This window comes from Calypte anna, chromosome 1 (genome assembly GCF_003957555.1).
Source record: "Calypte anna isolate BGI_N300 chromosome 1, bCalAnn1_v1.p, whole genome shotgun sequence".
In the NCBI taxonomy this organism is placed as follows: domain Eukaryota; kingdom Metazoa; phylum Chordata; class Aves; order Apodiformes; family Trochilidae; genus Calypte; species Calypte anna.
In genome coordinates, this window is record NC_044244.1 from 102,171,289 (window position 1) to 102,193,954 (window position 22,666).

General features: G+C 36.4%; 1 protein-coding gene across 1 annotated transcript in view; it reads left to right on the forward strand.

The window, feature by feature from the left end:
* NCAM2 (neural cell adhesion molecule 2) overlaps positions 1-16,319 on the forward strand; it is a 179,134-nt gene extending 162,815 nt beyond the window's left edge. Inside the window, exons 16-18 of the mRNA XM_008501978.2 lie at positions 5,108-5,312; positions 10,498-10,617; positions 16,208-16,319. Coding sequence (XP_008500200.1) covers positions 5,108-5,312; positions 10,498-10,617; positions 16,208-16,319 — 437 coding nt within the window. The remainder of the gene's footprint in view (positions 1-5,107; positions 5,313-10,497; positions 10,618-16,207) is intronic.
* The last annotated feature ends 6,347 nt before the right edge of the window (positions 16,320-22,666 follow it).

The window sequence follows — 22,666 nt, forward strand, 5'->3', positions numbered from 1 at the left end:
ACATTAGCACAAGAGCAGTTCCTAGGATAGCTTCAGACTAACCTGAAAAAAAAGCACAAACTTATGCATAACAAATCTGCACAATCGTTTGCACCATTCAAATCTCCCTGCTAGGTGTTAAGCTGTTAAGATAGGAAAGGGCTTTTTATAACTGTTTTTTTTCCCTTCAAAATGTAAATTACTAATGCCTGTGTAGAAACTTTCACCTTTCCTTTCATCCATGCCTGCTAAGGAGGAGAAGGAAAGAAAGGCACAAAGAGTTGCTAACTTGCTTTTTTTCTCCAGCAAAACTGAATTGTTAATGCTGGAAGGAACCTCTGGATATCACCCTGTCCAGCCCCCTTGCCCAAGCAGAGTACTTATTACAAAGCTTGTAATTATTATTTGATTGTACCAGTAACTGAAAGAATTCAAATTTATTCTGTAAGAGTGTGGAGAAATTCTGTCACATTGAAGGATATACAATCATGTAACATAAGAATGCTGCTTAAGTTCCTGTCTCTGTGCAGAAGCAAAAGCTTTAGTTTTCCATGTACTAAGTGTACATATGTAGATGGTGGCTCTCTCTTTATACCTGCTTCTTTTTTTTAGATCATTGGATATCAGCTTCTGAAAGGAATTCACTCTGAATTTACATTTGAGGATCCATAAATTTTATCCTTCCATTTATTTCTCTTCACGGGGAAATTCTCTTTTACTTGCCAAACTTCTTCATTGCTCTTTCCCTTTCAAATAATGATTTATTCAAAAATTGTCAATTATTTGTTAGAAGTTAGAAATACAACTTACTGAATAAGTGAGAGTCTGAGGATTGCCAATACTTACATAAGCTTGCTTTTTTTTTTTGCTTCTTTTTTTTTTTTTTTTTTTCTTCTTGTTGTTAAATTTCTGAAAGTTTTGTAATCTTATTTCCAAAGTAATTACTGTTACTTAAGCAGTAGCAGTTAGCAGTAAGGTACTTATTTGAAGAAGTGACTGAATAAAGTTGATTTGTTTAATGTTGACATTTTCTGTCATTATCATGGCAGGCTACAGTATATAATTTATTCCACATTCTGCATAACAAAAAAAGGTATTATTTAAAATATATAATATTTTTTAAAATTCAGAACTATGGAGCCTATTTTTTTTTAAACAATATTTTAAAAAACTCCACTATGATTAGATTACTAAGTCAGGTTGCTAAGAACTGTTTCTCTCACATTAACATTGATTTTTTTATTTAAAATAAGTTCATTTTCAGCTAAAAAGAAAAGAGCATGAATATTTTATTGTTTTAGAGAATAAAGTGGTACTAATCTTTTGAGTCCATTTTGTACATACTGGAACAATGTAGAAAAACCAAACCAAACCAAATATCCAAACATTTAAAATTATGCTGACTAGGATGTTGTTGGTTTTTTTTTTTTTGTATTATCTAAAACTTTTCACAGTAAATTAATTCAAATTGCATATCAAAACTTTTTTGATAACAAAGGTGTTTTTCACCATTGCTTGAAAAGCTCTAGGTAATATAAAAGTAACATTTCATCCCCTCACAGAATTAGTATTTCAGTTCTTGTCATAAGATATTAAGACAAAATTTCCCATTGTTTTGATACCGTAGGTGCATTATGATATGACTTTGAAAGCCCTAACTCTGCTTTAATAGAAACTGGCATTAGTTTTACAACTGCAGGAGCAGATGAATTGGCGCAGTCCCAGCAATTTAAGGAATAACAGAATTCAGACAAAGATAAGAGTTTTTAAAAAGTTATTTAATATTTTTCATTAATGTTGAAAGACCATAAAACAGCTACTGTTAAGACTCAAGACACTCAATCTTCTGACTGTCTTCGGAATCAAAAAGTCCAAGAAGAGCATAGGAGAGGCAAGAATGCTGACAACATCCAGGCTGGTCACTCTGCTGCAAGATTTCTGTCACTCTTTGGGGTGCATAAGATAAAGGACAGAAATGCTGGAAAAGTGCTGGCAATTGTAAGAAATCAGACAAATAATTGTTGTTTAACAAAAACATGTATGAACAAACAGGTGGAAGTAGGAAAAAAAGGACTTGGGACAAGAAGTGCAGCAGTAAGGATGGGGATTGCAGAATAACAAGGAAATTAACCATAATAAACAGATAAAAAAATATGTAGCAGTCAAATACTTATCAGGTATCAGGTGTCTCATCAGTACCAAGAACTTTAAAAATTAAAGTCTTCCCTACAGCTATGCCAAATGAATATGACTATTATCGTACCAAGGAGCAATATTGTTACTATAAACTTTTCCTTCACTCACCAGTGAAAATACTGTATAAGCTTTTCTGTCACTGAATCATTGGGTTGGTAAGCTTGCCATATCACAGTGTTTCAGTGACACTGGAAAAGTCAGTGGAAAATGTATCTATCTCCTCACAAGACTTCCTACCAATTCATTAGAAAAAGGAAAAAAAAAAAAAACCAAAACCCAACCCAAAAAACAACAGAACAACCATCACCTAAAAGTACAAAAGCAACAAAACAACCCCAAATCTCTGTAAAAAGATGAGTTAAAAGACCTAAATTTCTCTCTTCTGTGTTCTATTTACTCATTAAGAAGGTACAGAAAGGAAAACTTCCTTGGATGATAAATCTGGAAGTGGACTCTGTAGAATCTAATCGTAGTATATCTGCCAAAACATATGAAATTTTTAATAAACTGGAATTAAATTTCTATTTGTATATTCCTGACAGTTCAAACTGGTAGACACAGATGACTGAATTTTACAAAGGTTGTCATCATATAGTTGGGTACTTGTATGTATTAAAAATTATAACATTTAATTAGGAATGTTGATGTTAAAAAAAAGAGAAAGAAAATAAATTCAGATTCAATGTCAACTTCTAACACTGCTGATGGAGCCATGCATAGATGATACACCATTTCCTCACTGTGCCATTTTTTTTTATTTCTATACATTTTTTAGTCTTTCCAAAGAAAGGAAAATAACCTAAAGCAGTATCTGTCTATTCATGCATGAAATATATACATTGAATTCTGGTTTATTGTATAATAACAATCTGAAGAATAGTTCTATAAGTTCTATAGTTCTATAACTTCTATAGTTCTAAGCCATACAACACACAATTAAATACATTGCATAAGAAGTAAAATGTTGCTCTTATTTTGAAAAAAAATTGTACTTTTCTATTAAAGTGTTTTATCACATAGACTAACAAATAATGTATTTCTGTTAGTATGTATTAATTTAGAAGTCCTAAGGAAAATCATTTTCAATTTGAAAGGAAATTTTCTTAAAAGTTAGTTAAGCAGAAATATGAAAGCTTGAATGGTACTTTTAAGCTAATAACAGTCCACAGTGTATCGGGAAGGTGGAAGAAAAAGAAAAGGGCAATGATAGTAGCAGCCCCATTAAAACATTGGTATTGCATTAAAATTGATTATAGTCAAGGTGGTGATCTTTACCCTCATCACTGCTCTTATGAGACCCCACTTGGAGCCCTGTGTCCAGTTCTGGGACCCCTAACAAAGTACAGACACAGAGCGCTTGGAGAGAATCCAGAGGAGGGACATTAAGATGAACAGAGGGCTGGAGCACCTCTCTTTTGGGGGCAGGGTGAGTGAGTTGGGTCATTCAACCTGGAGAAGAAAAGGCTCCAGGGAGAATTTAGAGCAGCCTTCCAGTATCTGAAGAGGCCAACAGAAAAGGTGTGGAGAGACTTTTTACAAAGGCATTTTGTTAGAGGGTGAGGGAGAAACGGAAAGAGGAGAGATTTAGAATAGATTATTAGAAAGAAATTCTTTACTGTTCGAGTGGTGAGACACTGGCAGAGGTTACCCAGGGAAGTTGTGAATGCTCCCTCCCTTTAGGTTTAAGGTCAGGTTGAGTGAGGCTTTGAGCATGGGCTGGAACTCGATGATCTCTAATGTCCCTTCCAACCCAGACCATAATATGGCTCAATAATCCCATGGTTTTGATGTCTGTTGCTATAGTATTTAAGTAGTCTTGTCAGAAAAATCTTGCTCTTACTTTGGCAAAAGGCTGCAAGTGGACATTTACCACTGCTCTGCTGACTCATGCATCACTTCAAGGCCCAGTAGCACTAAGTAAGCTGATAAACTACACCAACATTTGGTGGAGTTTGCTTAGGAGATAGCATTACATCAGGAAATTGTCACATTTCTAAGATAATCTGACACCATCTTGAATTAGCTGGTTGGATGAACTCTTACTGAGGTGGCTTTTTCCCCCCTGGGTTATTCATCAGATATAAGTCCTCTCCTTTGTAAGAGTCACCTGACTTCACAGACACAATAGTGACTGTTCTGAGAATCATACTATTCAAAGCATTCTGTGGTATTACTGTCTCTTATGGAAATGTAAACTGAGTGAAAAAATTAAAATATTTTTTCTGAGATTTGTAATGAAGTAAAATTAGCTAAGCATTTATTTATTTCGAAGCATGTAAATGTATTTTCACGGTACAAGACTACACAAAATGAGGTCCCAATCCTATAATCATTTAGTAGTATGCATAGTTTTCCACACACTAATTTATTTAAGTCTAAGTGTGTAAAACTGTTTGTATATCAAGTAGCTTGAATTCACTTCTTTGAAGACTTTTCCATTCTACTTTAATTCAAAAAATTACCTTTACCAGAACAAATACTGTTTAGGCACTCTTTTAAGCCTTTTGTTAATTCTGCTCAGCAACACCAATAATTAATTATATTTGAAATTTTGAAAATATCTTATAAAAACAACTTATATTAACTATGCTTATGCTGAACATTCAAAATGTTTTTCTTAGGCTGCGTAGTGATATTCTCGGTCTTGGAATGATAAGATGTGATGTTATTTGTTACTAAATAACATTAGTTATGCTTCATGACCACATAAGAATTTTGACAATTGGAAAAAAAATGTAGTGAAAATATGTTTCAGTGATATTTTTAACCAGGTTGTATTCATGCCTAATCATCAGTACTTTTTATTCCCATTTATTTCTGAATTGTTCATTTCTAAAAAGCCCTCAGACTTGTAACTTAACAGCTTTAGGAAATACATTTTTTTGTGATTAATTTTATTAATAAGTTTTGTTGGTTTTTTTTTTCCTTCAAGACACTCTTTTTAATGGTCTTGGACTTGGTGCTGTCATTGGCCTGGGAGTGGCAGCTCTTTTGTTAATCCTGGTTGTGACTGATGTTAGCTGCTTCTTTTTACGACAATGTGGATTGCTCATGTGCATCACCAGGAGGATGTGTGGAAAAAAGAGTGGTTCAAGTGCAAAAAGTAAAGAACTGGAAGAAGGAAAGGCTGCTTACTTGTGAGTATTAATCACTTATTTTGGAATCTTCACTGGCTATCTGATTTGTATTAACTTTATAGTAATTCTGTTGTGTGGCAAAGAGAATTAGTAAAATGTTTCTATTAATTGACAAAGTGTTCCTCTGAAATGTACAAAACTGTTTGTCATCAAATGTTGCCTTAAAATAAAAAGGGCTACAAAAACAGCATTTACCATACCTCACTTTAGCCTCTTGGGAGGAATTAAATTATAATTCAATAAGAGTTACAGGTACATCTTTGGTCTGTGAGGAACAGATAACAGATCATTTTAACACCCTTTCTAAGAATGCCTCTTTGAGTTGCAAATACCTAAACGCTCAGCATATGGTTGTGACAGTGCTAGTAAACCTGGGAGTGAAAGCATATTATAGAAAATCTGTGAAAGATATTTTCTTCTCAATTACAGCACTTGCTGGAAAATCTTGCTTCTTGCTTATAGACTTTGGAGAGTAAAAATTATTGTTGATTTTAAAAATAGAAATGCTGAATTGGGTGTGGGTGAGAAGCTGATGAGCGTGGTTGTTCTTCACAGCAACAGTCAATGACTGCTTAAGATAAGCAGGGAATAAGCAGTCCTTGTTGTCACAAATACTCTTGTGTAGTGGGTACTTCATCAGACAAATGTGAATGAACTGATCATTTATGTGCAAATATGTTTCTTTAAATGATGGGAGTTGATAATGAGATCTCTGGAAAAGCAGTTCAAGTACTGGTTATGTTAAAAAATAGTGCTTTATTACCCCAATTTTACAGAGTTTTCAAAAGGTAAATTGGAGATAAGATTACTCATGGTGCCTCATTTTAGGCAGTTCCATTTTTTTTTACTTAAAAAATGCTTAATTGCCTCATCATGTTCATCTGATAGAATTCTTAGGCATACACTGTAGTGTTTGTGAGAATGCTGGTTTTGTGTGATTCAAATAATACTTACTGTCCCAATTCCTGTGTGCCATATCTCAGAGTAGTCGGGCATTGTAGTTCATTCTTTGGTAGCACCCCAGATCCCATCCTTCCCCAGATGCCAGTAAACAGATTAGACTTTGCAGCCTTCATTATTCTTAGGTGTATCAGGCTTCTTCATTATCAGTCATGGAGGTGTGAGTGCCTTTTTTTGGTCTTAGTTCTAGCTATTGGTATTCAGAGATACCTTCTTAGATAGTTGATTAAATTTCTTGCCTGTGACCTCAACCCTTTTGGATACAGCTCCATAGAACAAAACCAGTCATAACCAGGCACAGAGCATTTAAACATAGAATAATTAAAGTTGGAAGAGAACTCTAAGATCATTAAGTCTAACCATCAACCCAACACTATCATGCCTGCTAAACCATGTCCTGATGTGCCATGTCTGTAGATATTTTGAATGCCTCTAGGGATGTTGACTGCCACTTCCCTCGGCAGCCTGTTCCAATGCTTGACCACTGTTTCAGTAAAGGAATTTTACTAAAATGAAAATAATGCTTCTGAATAGAAGGCTATATAAATTAGCAAGTTTTCTAATTTCTGAAGTTTTCTAGTTCTCCACAGCTTGCAGTAAGAGAAGGAATAAAAGCATTTTTTCTACTGTGTGAAGCCAGTTGTCTGAGTTAATAGAATCAACATGGAAAGCTTCTAGCTCTGACTCAGCTGTCTTTTCCTATTGAGCGCAGGGCTTCAGTTTATGCTTTCATTGTCCATTCAAGAAGTGACCAATTACTTATTGGTGTACTGACCCTACTGAATGGAAAGAGCTTGGGGAGCTAAAGCTGCAAATCCCACTTGACAGAGTTTATGTTTTTCTATCTACATAGAACCAAACAGCATTCCATGCTGTCCCTGAAAAGCATAAAGCTGGTTACTTAATATTAATTCCTCCATGGCACTCCTTTTGCCAGAACATCTTATTTAATTATATTTCTTTCTTTGTGGGAGTGATCTTCAGTCAGTCAGTTCTTAAAATATTTGGAACTGTTCTTCTGTTAGGAATTTTGCAATAAACTGTCAGGCTGAAATTTCAAGACAGGCTTAAAGAGTCAAAAATTTTAATCTATTTCATGCAAACTAAGACACTGATATTTCCCACTTCTAAGTATGTCAGTCTGCATTCTGGATCTTTGGGTTTATGGTACTTTCTTACATTATGAGTTTAGAATACATGTAGGGATGAATGATGTTCCATTTGTAATTAAGTTAGATTTTACTGTGAATGTAACACACACAACAGTCACCTGAAATAGAAGTGACATCATGTGTTTCTTTCAAATCACCTTCCCTTCTGCAGAATTTTTAATTGTTACAGAGTTTGTACTTCCTGTGCAAATCAATTCCACAATCCTATGTGAATGCTCTTTGTGAATAACATCTTTATTTAGGTTTTTGGTCATGCAATAATATATGTGTGTCTGTAAGACTGTAGATGTACAGTGAAATCAAGTAGAACTTAAACATTTTTTACACCCATCCAACTATGACACAACCTTTTTGCAGACATGAGGTACCCACAACAATTACGTGCATAATCTACAGAAATTACCATTGTGCCCATTTGTATATCGTAAAGTGGAATTTCACTTGCAGGAGTGATTAAGCACATACAGTTGTTTAGTGGGTTTTGGGTTTTTGTGGTTTTGTTTGTTTTTTTACAAAAACAATAAAAAATTGCAAAGACAACACTTTTAGAATGTTTTAGACTTCTACCCATTAATTTTTCACTAGTAAACTTCCTTGTTATGCATTTATTTGTGCCACGCTCTCATTAACCTACAGATTTTCCTTGAGGATGCCTATCAGAAGATGTTATTTTGCCAGGTGCTTCCTCAATAGATGGATTATTGTAGTTGTAACTGCCTGTTCCATTATTATCTTCTGAGGAACAGTATGGAAATGTGACATATGAATTAGACAATGTTTTAAATAAGACTATGGCTATGACATATGGCAGTCTGAAGGGATTCTAGTTCTCTAGAACTTCACAGGTCCAGAAAATAGTCTGTTAAAGTGATTGCTCATCCATAACTCCAAACTGCAGCTGATGAAATGCACTATCTATACGTGTCCTGTGAGCAAAAGCTGAGAGAACTCAGTTGTTCAACCTGGAGAAAAGAAAGCTCCGGGAAGATTTTAGTGTAGAGTTTCAATACTTAAGTTACTTGTAAGAAAGATGGGTATAGACTTCTTAGTAGATCCTAGAGCAGTGAGACAAGGGGTAATTGTTTTAAACTAGAAGAAGGTAGGTTTAGATTGGGCATAATGAAGAAATATTTGTGATGAGTGTGGTGAGACACTGGAACAGTTGGCCCAGAGATGCAATAGATGCCCTATTCCTTGAAACATTCATCATTAGGTTGAATGGGGCTTTGAGCAACCCAATCTCATGGCACAGTTTAGGCCCAGCCGGTACCAGCCCCCCGGGGGGTGGGCCAGGGTGGAGAAAATCCCCCCAAAGGTTTGTTAATGGAGACCAGGATAGGGAGGTTTGAATTCCCCACTTACAGTAACAGGCAAAAAACAGACAGGTTCAACTTGGAAAGGAATCAAATAACTTACTTGACAAGGATAAAGAGAAAACAATGCCAGATCTTAAAACCTTCCCTTCTCCCCACCTCCCACCTTCTTCCCGTTCCTGGATCCCTTCCCTGCTGCCTCCCCCTCAGGGCACAGGGAGGGGCAGGGGGGGAGTTCAGGGTCAGTTCCCCACACGGAGTTTCTGCCGCTCCTTCCTCCTCAAGGGGAGGACTCCTCACGTTCTTCCCCTGCTCCAACGCGGGGTCCCTCTCCTGGGAGAATCCTTCAGGAACCCCTGGGACACGAGTCCCTCCCACAGGTGCAGTCCCTCAGGCACAGACTGCTCCCGCCTGGGCTGCACACAGAGTCACGGCTGCTGCGGGAGCAGTCACCTCCTCTGACACGGGGTCCTTCATGTGCAGATCCACATCTGACCCTCTCCGTGATCCTGCACAGGCTGCTGCTTCACATCTGCCCACCTGTGACACTTCAGGGGCTACAAATCCACATTTACCCCACCAGGATCCTTCAAGGACTGCTCCACCATGCTTCTTCAGAGACTGCTCCACCATACTCCTCCATGGGCTGCAGGGGCACAGCTGCCATCTCACCACGGGCTGTGGGGAAATCTCTGCTCAGGCACCTTTTGCCCCTCCTTCTTCACTGATCTTGGTGTCTTTTCTCTGGCATTGCTCTCTCACCTCCTCCTCTACTCTGCTCTGCAGATCTCTTTTATATTTTTGCAGTTTCATTTACCCTTTCTTGTATATATTACTTGCAGAGGCCCATCCAGCTTCCCATATCTGATCACCCTGGGGCAGATGCGGGGCCAGGATTGGAACCGTAGGAGCTTCCAGCAGATTCTCACAGGAGCCGCTCCTGTGGCCCCCCTGATTCCAAACCACCACTGCATTAAGTCAAGACATCTACTTGAAGATGTCCCTGCTTATTGCAGGGCACTTGGACTAGATGACCTTTAAAGGTCATTTCCAACTCAAGATGTTCTATGATTCTGTGATCATCAACAGCATAATTACAATAATCACTGCTCCGTCTTTCTAAAAATTCATTGTCCAATTAGCACAAAGGTTATTCATTTAATTACATGTGATAGACTAGCATTTGGTCCTAAAATGAGGGAAATATGTCATAGAAACTAAGAGTTTCTTCTACCAGTGCAAATAGAAGAGGCTAGATTATTATCACACAAGGGTTCTTTATCCCATTCTGGCAGCTGAGCTTGTCACAGTCCCAGGATATTAAAATATTCTTTCACAGCGTATGAAGTAACATAAAGGCTCTTTACGCTGCCAGAAAAGTACAAACTTAACTAGGCATCAAGTCCTATATTTATTACACTAGGTTAAGAAAGTTTACATCTATCTATTCCCATGAAGAGACTATCATCTTATTATTTAGTCATAAACAAAATGCTCCTTTGAGATGCTAATCCATGATGTTTGTGGAGCTAGGTAAGTAACCATGGATACAGAGTGCTTTGAAGACTTCAAGGAATTGGGAACATGCTGTTAAATGTGTCTCAGTGGTGTTAGTTACTGCTAATTAGTTCTGCCTTTTCTTTGCTGACTTTTGAGAGAAGAAATCTTGGTAATTAGTTATATGCAATGTATGTGGTTAATATAATGATATGAGACTAAGTCTTTTAAAATAATCTTTAGGAAAGATGGATCAAAAGAGCCAATAGTGGAAATGAGAACAGAGGATGAAAGAATTACCAGTCATGAAGATGGGAGTCCAGTAAATGAGCCAAATGAGACAACTCCCCTCACAGAACCAGAGTAAGTAGCCTTACAGAGTTTCACACAAGGTCCTTCTGACTATGAGTATGAGATGGGTTTCCCATGCTTCTGGAGGTAGATACACATCATTATCAAAGCAATGTGCTGCATAAGTGCAGTGTATGAGTGTGATTGTTTATTTATTGAATTATTTTAACTACAATAATCAGTCTAAATAATGGAAGCCCACATACTATGACTGAGGTTGTCACTAGATTTTTTTTCTCTTCTTTCTGTGACCCAGAGAAAACCACGTCTACGTGTTATCCAGCCCACGGATGGCAACACCACAATAGTGGCAATACTGCATTATATCTTTAATCACCTGTTAGGCTGTTTGGAGGTTAGCAAGGGAAATTTTCTGGCTATCCCTGATGTCGTGACTCCTGAGGAGCTAGCCCTATGTGGAAATAAACTCCATGTCAGGATGGGGAGGTACAAGAATCCCTGCCCCTCCCTCCCCAGCCCACTGCTCTCCCCTGCCTAGGGGTCTGCATCAGCTCATGCCCAGCCCTGGTCCTAGTGGGACATGGATTCACTCCCCGATGCTGCATCCAGCTTTACCTGTTGCATTGAGGGGCTGGAGAGGGAGGGCAAAGCTCTGCCTGTGCTCTCTGGCTCTCAGGCTGCACCAGAGATTGCCTCAGATGCTTCTCTGTCCCTCCCAGCTAACCTCAAAATCCCATAGAGAAATACAGGCAGGTCACAGCCCACCTTTGCTCTCATCTTCGACACCCACCCCCAGACCTCCTGACACTGCAATGGTGGCAGAGCAGGAGTACAAGGATTTTTTTTCAGTCGAGTGCAGCTTATCCTTGCCACCTACTAAGCAGGTGTTATCCACTCTGTGGGAATAATCTCCTGTCTCTCATAAGTGGCCTGAAATTGCATCGTACATACACACACAATGTATGTAGAGCACAAGGATGCTGTGCCTCAGAAACCCAGCTCCTCATGGGGTGGTACCTTCCTGCTTTCATTCACATAACTGAGACCTTAGCTCAGTGTTTAATTCTACATGGTGACCTTAGCTCAGTATTTGATTCTACATGGTGTCATTGGATTAATAGGGCTGGAGGAGAGCCACTTTGTTCAGTTGCCTCGTGCCCCCTTCCTTTCCCTGAAAACTGCTTTCAGCACTAACACTGCAGTGGTTCTCACCCAGGCTCACAGGCTCCAGCTGCCTCCCTAGTCAGGGGAACTGGGTACAGGGCTAGTGTTTGTACCCAAACAGCACTTGTCAAAACCTGTGTGGAGGATAAAGTAACATTTGTGGTAGTGCAAGGCACAAGAAAGCTTAGTATTGCAATGAGAGATTCTGATACTCTCTTTTCTCTTCTGAAAATTTAGTTTGAAGAGAAACCATAGTTCAACAAAGGTGATGACAGTATTATTCCTTCTATTGAGAGGAATACCACTCCCCTAGTGGTATTAAAGGATATGAACTGATTGCTCAAGAGTTTAATTTCTGAGCTTCAGAAGTTGATTGATTTGAAATTATTAAAGAAATCTCCGAGTTTCTTTGGTTTGAGCCCAAAGCTTTTAATATATTTTGAAAATCTTCTACCTCATGAGATCATAAAACTGACAGGGCTGTCACTTCTCTAGTAAATATAGAAACTCACCTGTTGTTTATTTGGTGAAATCAGAGTTTTTTAAAAAGGGAGAATATTCTTGAAAGGCAAGATTTTTTGGTTCCTGAAAATACAACAAAATTATCTTCCTTGTTATTATATGTAAAGACAAAGTCCAGAACCCTTAATAAGAAAAAAGGATGTGTTATTTGATGTCATTGGCATTTGTAATAAAAATGTAGTGGGGAGTGTGACTACAAAGTAAGCACTATACTTCTTTACAGAACCTGTACCTAAAGACTTCAAACTTTTGTTATTAAATGATTATGGAATTGCTGAATCACTAGCAATATATTTTTATTACTGGTGATATATTCATATTAGAATTTATAATGAGGGGCACTGTAGAGAACCTAGAGTTATCTAAGGAGTCAGGGAAATATGGTTGTAAACGTTGTACAAGTCATGTGGGCCTTGAATATGTTAGTGAACAAGGCACCAGGGCTGCATTTTTTTGTTCTTCATTACTATTTTTAGCACTAGACAGTGGGAATACAAATGAGATGCATCTGGCAAGAGAAATTTTATCAGGAAAAATTAAGTCCAGTTCTTCCTGCTTGTCCCCGTTATTAGAACCTCTGACAGGAGTTAAATAGAGGAATTTTAAAACCAAGTATGTTTTAATCTTTAGAGGAAGAGGAAAGAATCAGCTACTGGTGGCATGAAAAGATAACTAAATCATAGGAGCAGCTGATAAGAAGCTTGATGATTTTGTCCTTGGGTCAATAGGACTGCTAAGAGATATTAATAATGATGACAGTTTCCTTCTTGGCAATTTTTTTCTCCTACAGCCAATGGCAAAAGTCAGCATTCCAAGACACAGCTGGGCAGAGGTCAGCTAAAGATTCTGACCAGTGCAACTTAGGAAACCAAAGATGAATCATGCAATCAGGACATCTGGTGCTAGGGGAACATGGAAAGGCCTTCTGCTCAGATACAAGTCATAACAAATAAAACAGAGAAGCAATATAAAGTATGGGTGCCACTGAAGGAAAGGAGGAAGCAATAGGGTAGAAGTAAATCTCTCAGTAGGAATAACACAAAAACACATTGTCAATAGTATGTGCTAACAGCCAGAAAGGAACATGCTGGGCAGGGTGAGAATGGCCAGCAGGGATCTTGGAGGGAAGAGCTTAGCTTACAGAAATGAAAAGTTTCAAGGACATTCCAGGCAGGCAATGTTACTACAAGTTGGGATTCATTCTGAGTAATCATTGCTGTATTAAAGGTATACAAGGTAAGCCTTCTGTTTAAACTAGGTGAAATATTTTGAAGACTTAATTGAATTATTTTGAATAACACCAATTTTTACTCAGAACTATAAAAGAAATCTAAGTCTTTGTCAGGAATAATTAATGAAGATATGACAGTGTTACAATAATAGAATATTTTCGTTGTATTTTTCAGCATATTATCTACATTTTGCCTTACCTCAGAGGTTTCTTGTCAAAGCCAAGTTTGAAATGCATGCATGACAGACATGCACATAGAACTTTTACCTGCAATTATTGACAAATATTGACAGGAGATCAATTTAAACTGCATTTCATATAACATTTCTGTAATATGATTAAAATACCACATGCAACATGGTACTATAATTACATTCCTAATCTGACATTTTTGTGTTTCTAGTATTAGTTGAGTTTTTCTTAGTATTGGTGAAGCTGGGTGAATTTCAGTATAAAAAATGGCCTTTTTTCCTTAAACAGGCAAGTTAAAACAGTTAAAGTTTAAAATAGATAAAGTAAGGGTAATATCAGCAGACTATTGTAATTAGGCCACATGCAGTGCTAGAGGAAGTGTGTTATTTATTAACTAATGATAGACGATAGACAGCAGAAGAACCTTTTAATGTTATCTAGTATTTTTTCTTCTTCTTCTTCAAAAATATTTTATTATAAAATGCTTTAAGATTTGCAATGATTCATCTGCCCAGCTGAAAAACCTAATATTATTTCAAATAGACATAGCTAAAGAATAATAAGGTGTAGAAAAATGGTGTAAGCAGAACATTCAAACTTGATTTAGTTAATTAAGAGAGGAAAAGTATTGAATCCTTTAATAGAGACTAAATAGGAGTAAGTATTTTTTTAAAAATGATGAGGAAAATTCCAAAATAAGAAAATGCAAAGTTACAGTCAAAAGGCATAATGTCCGATTATAACTGAACTGATAACTTCACATCATATTAAAAAAAAAAAAACTCCCACACGTTTTTTAGACAGTAATGTCAAAGAATGGTAGGTGGATTTTTTGATGAGGAAAACATTTTATTTGCCTGTAGTTTCTGTATTTTTTGGTTTTGTTTTTTTTTCCCTTGATTGCATTGAAAGTGAAGCTAATTTTATCACACTGGTTTCATGAACATAGATTTCAGTAATATCTTGTATCCTTCCAGACAGCTCTAGCAAATCTTACTATTTCAAAAATGTTCAAGTATTTGTAACATCCACTTACCCAAAATCAATTTATTAATTTTCCATACAATATATTGTATCACTTGCCCAGTTATTACTGTGACTATGTCCTCCCCTTCTGTACTATCTTTTCAGAAATCACTCTCCCTATACAAAATCACTCTCACTATACAAAACCAGGTTAAATTGGGTCTTTTTTAATACTAGCTTTAGTGCTTTGCATTTCTAGGCCTTTAACTCAGGCATCTACTTACCTAAAATGTGTCTCATGGGCTGTTCTTCCTCTGCCTCAGTGTTTTATCCTCTGTTAAAATTAAATTTGTGTTGATTCTGTTGTTTCCATTCTTTCATTGTTGGCTGAAATCTGTTTCCTTTGAGTGTGCCCTGAAAATCAGACAATTACTGGAGACCTCCATCTGTGCTCAGAGCCAGGCAGCTGATATACATCCCACATATTTTACTGTAATAGAACAAATTAGTCTTCCCTTTGATTTCTCTCAGGTACAGGTTGTGCTTATTGTTTAACTTCTAGGTAAACAGCATCTATCTTAGTTAATTTCATATGACTGAGAATTAATTTTTGTGGGATTTTTTTCTTTGTTGTTATTAAACACTTTTAGTAGAAGACATTCCTAAGGGATTTCTCAGACAGGTTTTGAAAAGTATGTTGCTCTTTGGGACATCAAAGCAGTCACAGTGGAAGTTTACTGAAACATTTAGTAGTTATTATGAATAAAATGCATACTATTGCCTAGTTAAAAACCAGAAAACAAACCCAAACTGCAATCACAATTAACAGTTATTATGCCCAGGAGACATTATTATAGCAACATCTGAGTAAATACCTTTGACAGCTATGTTTTTTGACAGGTAACTTCTGGCAGTAGGAAATCAATTTACAAGACCTTTTTGAATGAAATAAGTGTTTTGTCTTTCATGTAAAATAATGGTTGGAACTCTTTTGCCAGTGAAATTAAGGATTATAAAACTCTTCAGAATTCTCACTAAGTCTTAGAAGAGCTATAAGTTATTAAAACATCTAGATTATGTGATCTAGCAAAATAAAGTGCAGATGTTTCTTACCTCCTTGTGCTGTAAGAAATTCTTTCCTTTATATGTGCCTTGTCATAACCTCCAGTGACAGGTGTCTTTCGTGTACAATTTAAACTACATTAAGAAAAAGACATTAAAAAAAACCCAGTACCTAAGGAACACTCACATCTATACTGTCTTGAGTCAAGGTCTTTGGCATTCTTTTTTTTTTTTTTTTTTTTTTTTCTCTTATTGAAGAAACACCATTTTGGGCAGCATCAGTGTTCTTATCATGTACAATCTAGGTTTTTCTGGCTTTATAGGAATGGAGTTAATACCAATTTCTTCAAAAACAAAGAACTTCATGCTCATAATTAAATACACAATATTTTAAATAAATAATGTTTTTAGAAGCAGTGTGAACTGTATAAGCAATACATTGCAGATTTAAACCCCAGATTATATGTTATTTGTGTTACCATGATTCCTCTTTTCTTCTGATAGGAAGCTGCCACTAAAGGAGGAAAATGGGAAAGAAGCTTTAAATCCAGAAACCATAGAAATCAAAGTTGCTAATGACATCATCCAGTCAAAAGAAGATGATAGCAAACCATAATAAGATAAACTACAGCTCTCTGGATAATGCATTTGGATGAAGTAACCCTGTGACCAAAACTTTACAGCTGACCTTAATTTCCTTGGAAATTTAAGCTTGGAATAGTTAGTACATGTGTACATATGATAAAACAGTTTCTGTCTACAGTTCCTTTCTATTTTTTTGTTAATGGTTTTAGTATGTAGTTTTGCTGACACCAAGTCCCATGGTATAAATTTGAAAAATCTGCAGAATAAGGACTGTAATTTATTATATGATACAGTATGTCTTTTTAGAAGAATAGTCACAAAGCACCCCTAACCATAAGCAACATAGCAGGTCTCTCCAGATCTTACAGTGCAAGCCACATAAAGTGCCATATAGTATTATATTTGTTTCCATTTATAATAAAACAAAAGTCTACATTTAAAAAAAAAGAAAACCAGTCTAAGACCTTAGCACTGGCTATGCTTATAACTTCACCATAGAACCAGGTCCACCTGCAGTTTCACCATAAAATAAAAAGTTGATAACCTTAATGTAGAGATTTAAATAACATTGGCCTCATCCTAACTACATGAGTGTGACTCTGAAAGGCACCAGGATTTTAAGTGCTTCAGGTTTTCTACATTAAAATTTTGGAAGCTGTGTATAAACTAAAATGAATCAAAGGTATAAAAAATCTTCTTTGATCATAATCCTACCTTCAAGTGAAACCTTAAAATAAACATAACCTCAGGTTATTTGTCCCAACATATTTATGCATATACAGCATTTGTTCAGTTAGTCAAGGGATAAAGCTGCATTTTAGTGCAGTAGATACATCTTGTCTCCAGATCAGTACATGAAATATTAAAAGTTATCCCTTTTTCCTTTATAATTTCATACCCTTTGTGGAACAGTTTTTAATTATTTATTAATAACATCTTATATTAGACCAAATACTTTTTTTACTATTGAGTATTCCTTAAGATAATCTTTTTTTATTATTTTGGTTAATATGACTGCTCTGAAATTTGACTGATTCATTTGATACAAAATTCATATTTATTATCATTGATTTAATAGTGCCACTAATTGGATCAATATGTTTTGGTCCATACCAGCATGGGGTCCCCACACCTACCAGAGTCTTCAAAGTCTTGCTTTGGAAGAAGTGAAGAAACCATGTAGAAAACTAGACTGAAAAATTCTACTTGTCAGGAGTAAATTGTAAAGTACCTGGTGGATTTTCCACATCTAAGTCATATGTAAGGTTTAGGTGTAGCTTTACTCAGCAAATTACATCCTCTCCTCACTAGATCTGAATTTTGCTCACATTTGAAGTCCTTATACTTATCAGTTTCCCACAGAATTTCATCAACCCGTAGGTTTTATTTCATAGTTGTGGCAAAGTGGTTGACTTGTGCAGTAAAGCTGTGAAAAGTGGAATGTAAAACAGAGTGTCCTTCAGTTTGAGGAAAGTGGCAGGCTAAACTTCATGTTAACCCAAATTTCAGGGCATTTGAAAAAGCTTGGGAGGACTAGATAGATAGCTAGATCTTTCTTATTTTTGAAAAGTAATTTTATGGGATTTTTTACAACTGTTATTTCCTTAGGGAAATACCTGCAATGAACCAAGTAGTTGAGGACAGAGGCACTGATGTGGCTAGGATGAGAGGTCAAGTTCCCACAAAACCAGTACCAAAGTAAAAAGGAGTAAGAGGAGATAGCAATGTAGGATGAAAGTCATGAAAGAGAATAATTAAAAGCTGCTGCAAAGAAGTTTCTTTAAATACTAAGGCACTGCTTCTGGGTGGAGGAAAGATGAAGACATTCCTTTGTGAACTCTCACTGTTGTTTCCATGTCGTGAGCAGACAGTGCTACCAAATAGCTGCTTGTCTGTTGAATTTTTATTCGGCTTCTTTCTGAGTAAGTACGCAGTGAGAAGGAATGTCCCCTAACCTATGATTAAGAAAACCAATTGTATCATATATATATATATATATATATATGAATATATATTCTTCCTACAAAGTATGCATTTGTAGTTGGGCTTTCTCTTGCTATCAAAATGCAAGGAAGGGACCTGAAAAATTCCAGCACTTGAGGATAATGTGGTTGGTGTGGCTTGAACATCGTCAGCCCGCATCATCTCATGCAGCAAGCTTCCCGGGATGAGGATGAAGGTAGGAAACATCCTTTCCTCCTCTACCTGCTATCACAAAGTTAGGTGGTGCCATGCATAGTCACGTGAGTCAAACTTCACTAAGCAAATGGTGCTTTTTCTGAAGCCAGCATGATCATCTGCACAAGGTTCCTGTACAACACGGGCAGAGTGTCTAGACTCAACTGTAGATACATTTCAGATTTTAGTACTTCTTATTGAGACATACACAAAAACTTCCATGGCCTAATAGCTATATATTTGGGGGGCTTTTTGTTTTGTGGTTTGGTTTGGGTTTTTTTCCTGATGTGGCCTCCAATTACAATGTGAAGGGATTAGAGAATTTAAGAGGTCTTTCCAGTACATTTGTTATTAACATGTCTGTGCTACTCTTTGCAGGTTAATTATACTGCAAAATTATTTCAATATTGGAAGTGAAAGCATTTCCCACTATATTGGAAAACAAATCAAAAGCTATTTTCAGGAGTATTTATTTCCCTCCTGCTGTTAAGTCTCTTGCCATTTGGCTTTATATGAGGACTGAGAATTCAACAGTTTAAATTACTGGTGTACTGTTCCAAGCATACCTTTTGGTCTGTGGATTAATAGGTTATCTCTTGTGCTTTGACTCTATGCCGTGCAGGAGAAAGCCAGACTATAACTATGAAAAAACACTTTAAACCACTGATATTTGCAAATACTTCCAAATGAGGGACAGAGCATAGGAATTTGTAAGATATGTGTAGAATGGGAATAACATAATTTCTTTATTTTCATTTCTTATTCTAGACTAAAAAGAAAAAAAACAGGTATCTGTATAAATGTCACCTTTATTGTCTAAAAGTAATTTTAAGTGTTAGTATGAAATGTCAGAAGAGTTGACAAAATGTAACTATTTGTAAAAGTAATCTGAATTGTTACACTAACATACTCCAGGGGCGAGAGTGGGAGGGTACCATTGAAATTATTAACGATATGGAATGTGGCAGTGACAATCTCTCTTCAACAACAAATAAGGAGAAAAATTAACTAAAGTCACTTAAAATGTCTCATTTTTTAATTTTTTTATTTTAGTAGACCTGCATTCCGATTTACTCCAATAGTGGAAAAAAAAAAAAGTAATTAATGTTTTTCAATATGGTATACAAATGTACCCTGGAGAGTTTTTTCTGGTTGTGTTTGTTTATTTGATTTTTTTGACTTCTAGGATTATTTTGTGGTTGCAGAAGTATTTACTATTCTGGTGATGCTAATGCCTAATGTGACAAGGGTCAATTTATTTAGGCTCAGTTTTGCAAGAAATGTGTGACTGAACCCACCCTTCATGTGGCACCTCACTGACATCAGTGGGGTTGATGTGAGCAGGAGGATAAATATACTTTTATAGGAGATCTTGCAGGATTGTGCCTACTTTTATCTCTTCATAGATATACACAACATAGTTACACAGTGACAGTCATCTACAAAGGCTGATTGATAGCAGTCCCTGATATAGTAAATTCCACCTGCTGTCTTCAGCCTCTGCATTGATGTTCATCAAAAAGTGGCTTTTTTATGATGCTAATTACTTTGATTATTTATTTAAGTGCCAATCATCAAACTGTAGTATAATAATCATGCCATTTTTCTGTTTCCTAGACGGGATAATGGAAATGTATTTGTGCCTTTTGATAGCATGCCACTCTGCTTTATTAAAGAAAAATCTTCACAAATTTGTCTACAAAGCCTGTTTAAAGTATATGAAAGCTTTACCATGACATACTTTTCTGCTCAAATATGCTCAAATACTCATCTAAAGTAAACTGGAGATAGTATTCTCAAGTCACGTAAGTATTTTAAAAACGAATGTGCAAAAACCTGTTGAGATCACAATTCTAGTGAGGTCATAGTGGGTGTATTACTGCTGAAAAGATTCAAGTAGATGGAGTAAATGGGAGGGGTGTAGAGGTGTTTTGACCAATTTATCAAGTTGAAGAGTCATAGAGAAAGTCTCCTTAGTTCCATTTAGGTACTTAGAGTTAAAACATGAAAATCTTTCCTCAAATCTGAAAAACTATTTGGAGCATCTTCCCACCATATTACCTCTGGAGTAAAACTGCAGTGAATATTCGTTTTACAGTCATTTGTGGCCTCACCATCCCTGTGTAAGCTGTCATAAGAAGTAATAACCTTGTGGAGTAATTGTTGTGTCTGTTGGGTGACATTCACTCCTGATTCAAGGGCCTCCAAAAAGACTACTGAAAAAACTCAAGACCCCTGTTACAAACTGATACATGGAGGGGTGCTGAGAGTGTTGCAAGAAGGGGGCCACAGTGGAATCCAGGTCTTACTTTTAGACACCGTATGACTTTACTGAGGCCTGAATTTCATCCATCCATCTCAGCAAGGCACTGTATGTCCTCAGCTGATTCACTTTTGTGAACTGGACTTCTAGGTGTAAGTGGAATTTAAATGTCCTGCCAGGCTCCTGGTAACATTCTGCACAGAGGAAGTTTTCCTACCAGGAGTTTGTATTGATCAGGAAACACTGATAAAAACATCTGATCACAGCTTTATCCCATGCATTACTATACACTCAGAAATAAAAGAAGTACAACATTCCTCTAATAATACATTGTGATTGTGATACTTTTTTAGACAAAGATGAAAACATTTTTTAAATAATATTTGTCTTAAATCCCTTTGCTTAACTTCAAATACTTGTGCTGATCTCTGGAAAGCATCCATGGTTAAAAATTTTTTTTAAAAAAAGAATCCACCCTTCTTTTTAAACCTTTTCATATTTCCTGGAGTGCCCAATCCACTTGACAGCACTTCTGTAATGGTGGTGGGGAGCACACTCACTACATTTTAACTGATCCTCAGTATCTCCACTGCACATATAAATGTGTTCTTATATAGTTTTATTTGAACCTGAGCCGAGAAGAACCCATTCTATAACAAATTTGGCTTTGGCTCACATTCTGAAAAATCCCAGTATACCAGTCTATCTATTCTCTTAACAGGCATCTCATGATGTTTGACTTTCAAACTTGAATATTGGCCATTTTTAGCCCAGAAAAATTATATACATATTTATTGCCAAATTTGTATTGGCAGCTTTTAAGTCACAGGTGAGATGAGGAGCAGGCACAATGACCAGGTGCAGTGCTGACAGAATTCAGGAAAGGCACTGCTGGAGAGAACAGGTGCCAAAGAGTGAGCTGAGAGAGGGTTCAGATCCTGGGAAGGTCTCTCCTTAGCAGTGACGAGGGAAATGGGGAGGTACAGAATGAAGAGAGGCTGCTGGAGGTTACCAAAAGGTATGGTGCTCTGGGATATGAAAACTAGAAGAGGGAGAACATTAACCCTGCTGTATCCCTCACCTCTATTGCATAAGTAGGCTGCATTTTTAAACCTAAACTGCAGGGTTGGGGGAAGGGAAAAGAAACCCTCAGAATCCCTATAGAGAAGTGACGAATATACAAAGTCATCAGAGCCCACGGGAAGATAATTTCATTGCTCATGGTGCAGAGTTCTCACTAAGAATTTTGAACTGCTTAGGCAAGGTTTTTTTTTTAAAATAGCTTTCCTGCTACAATGAGCACTCAGTATGTATTTGTATGCTATGTACAGTACAAGCTAAACCATACCATGTATTGTTTTTGTTATTCCACATGTTGTCAACAGCTCACTTGCAATGTATATCACCTGAATTATATATTGATAAGTTAGCTACCACTGGAGCTAGTTTGTTTATTGTTTCAAAATCTTATGTCCCTATGAAATGCTGTGTATATATATATATCTCTATACTGTAAAAAGAAGTAATATCGCAGATGCTGGTTTTGTATTTATGAAAGACATTGAAAGTATGGCTTAAAGTATATCAATTATTTGTCACTCTTCACCATTTGTATATTAATAGTAAAGATACTTTTACTTTAATGAAGTGTTGTAGTTACATTTATTTTTACTAAGTGTCTTTCTGTCAAGATGTCTGATTCATTAGGAGTCTTACTGCCAAAAAGAAACATATCAATTATTTTCCCCCTCATTATAGAAGTACCGAAAAATGCTAAAGCTGCAATTTATTATTCTCTTTTCTGTCAAAATACATCACTGCTATGAAAAAGCTACTATTGTAGAATCGTGTGTCTCCAGCTGAGCTCGTGGACCATTATGATCAGCCCCCTAAATGTTAATGTTGAAAGATTATGGGTTTTTTCCAAATACAACATT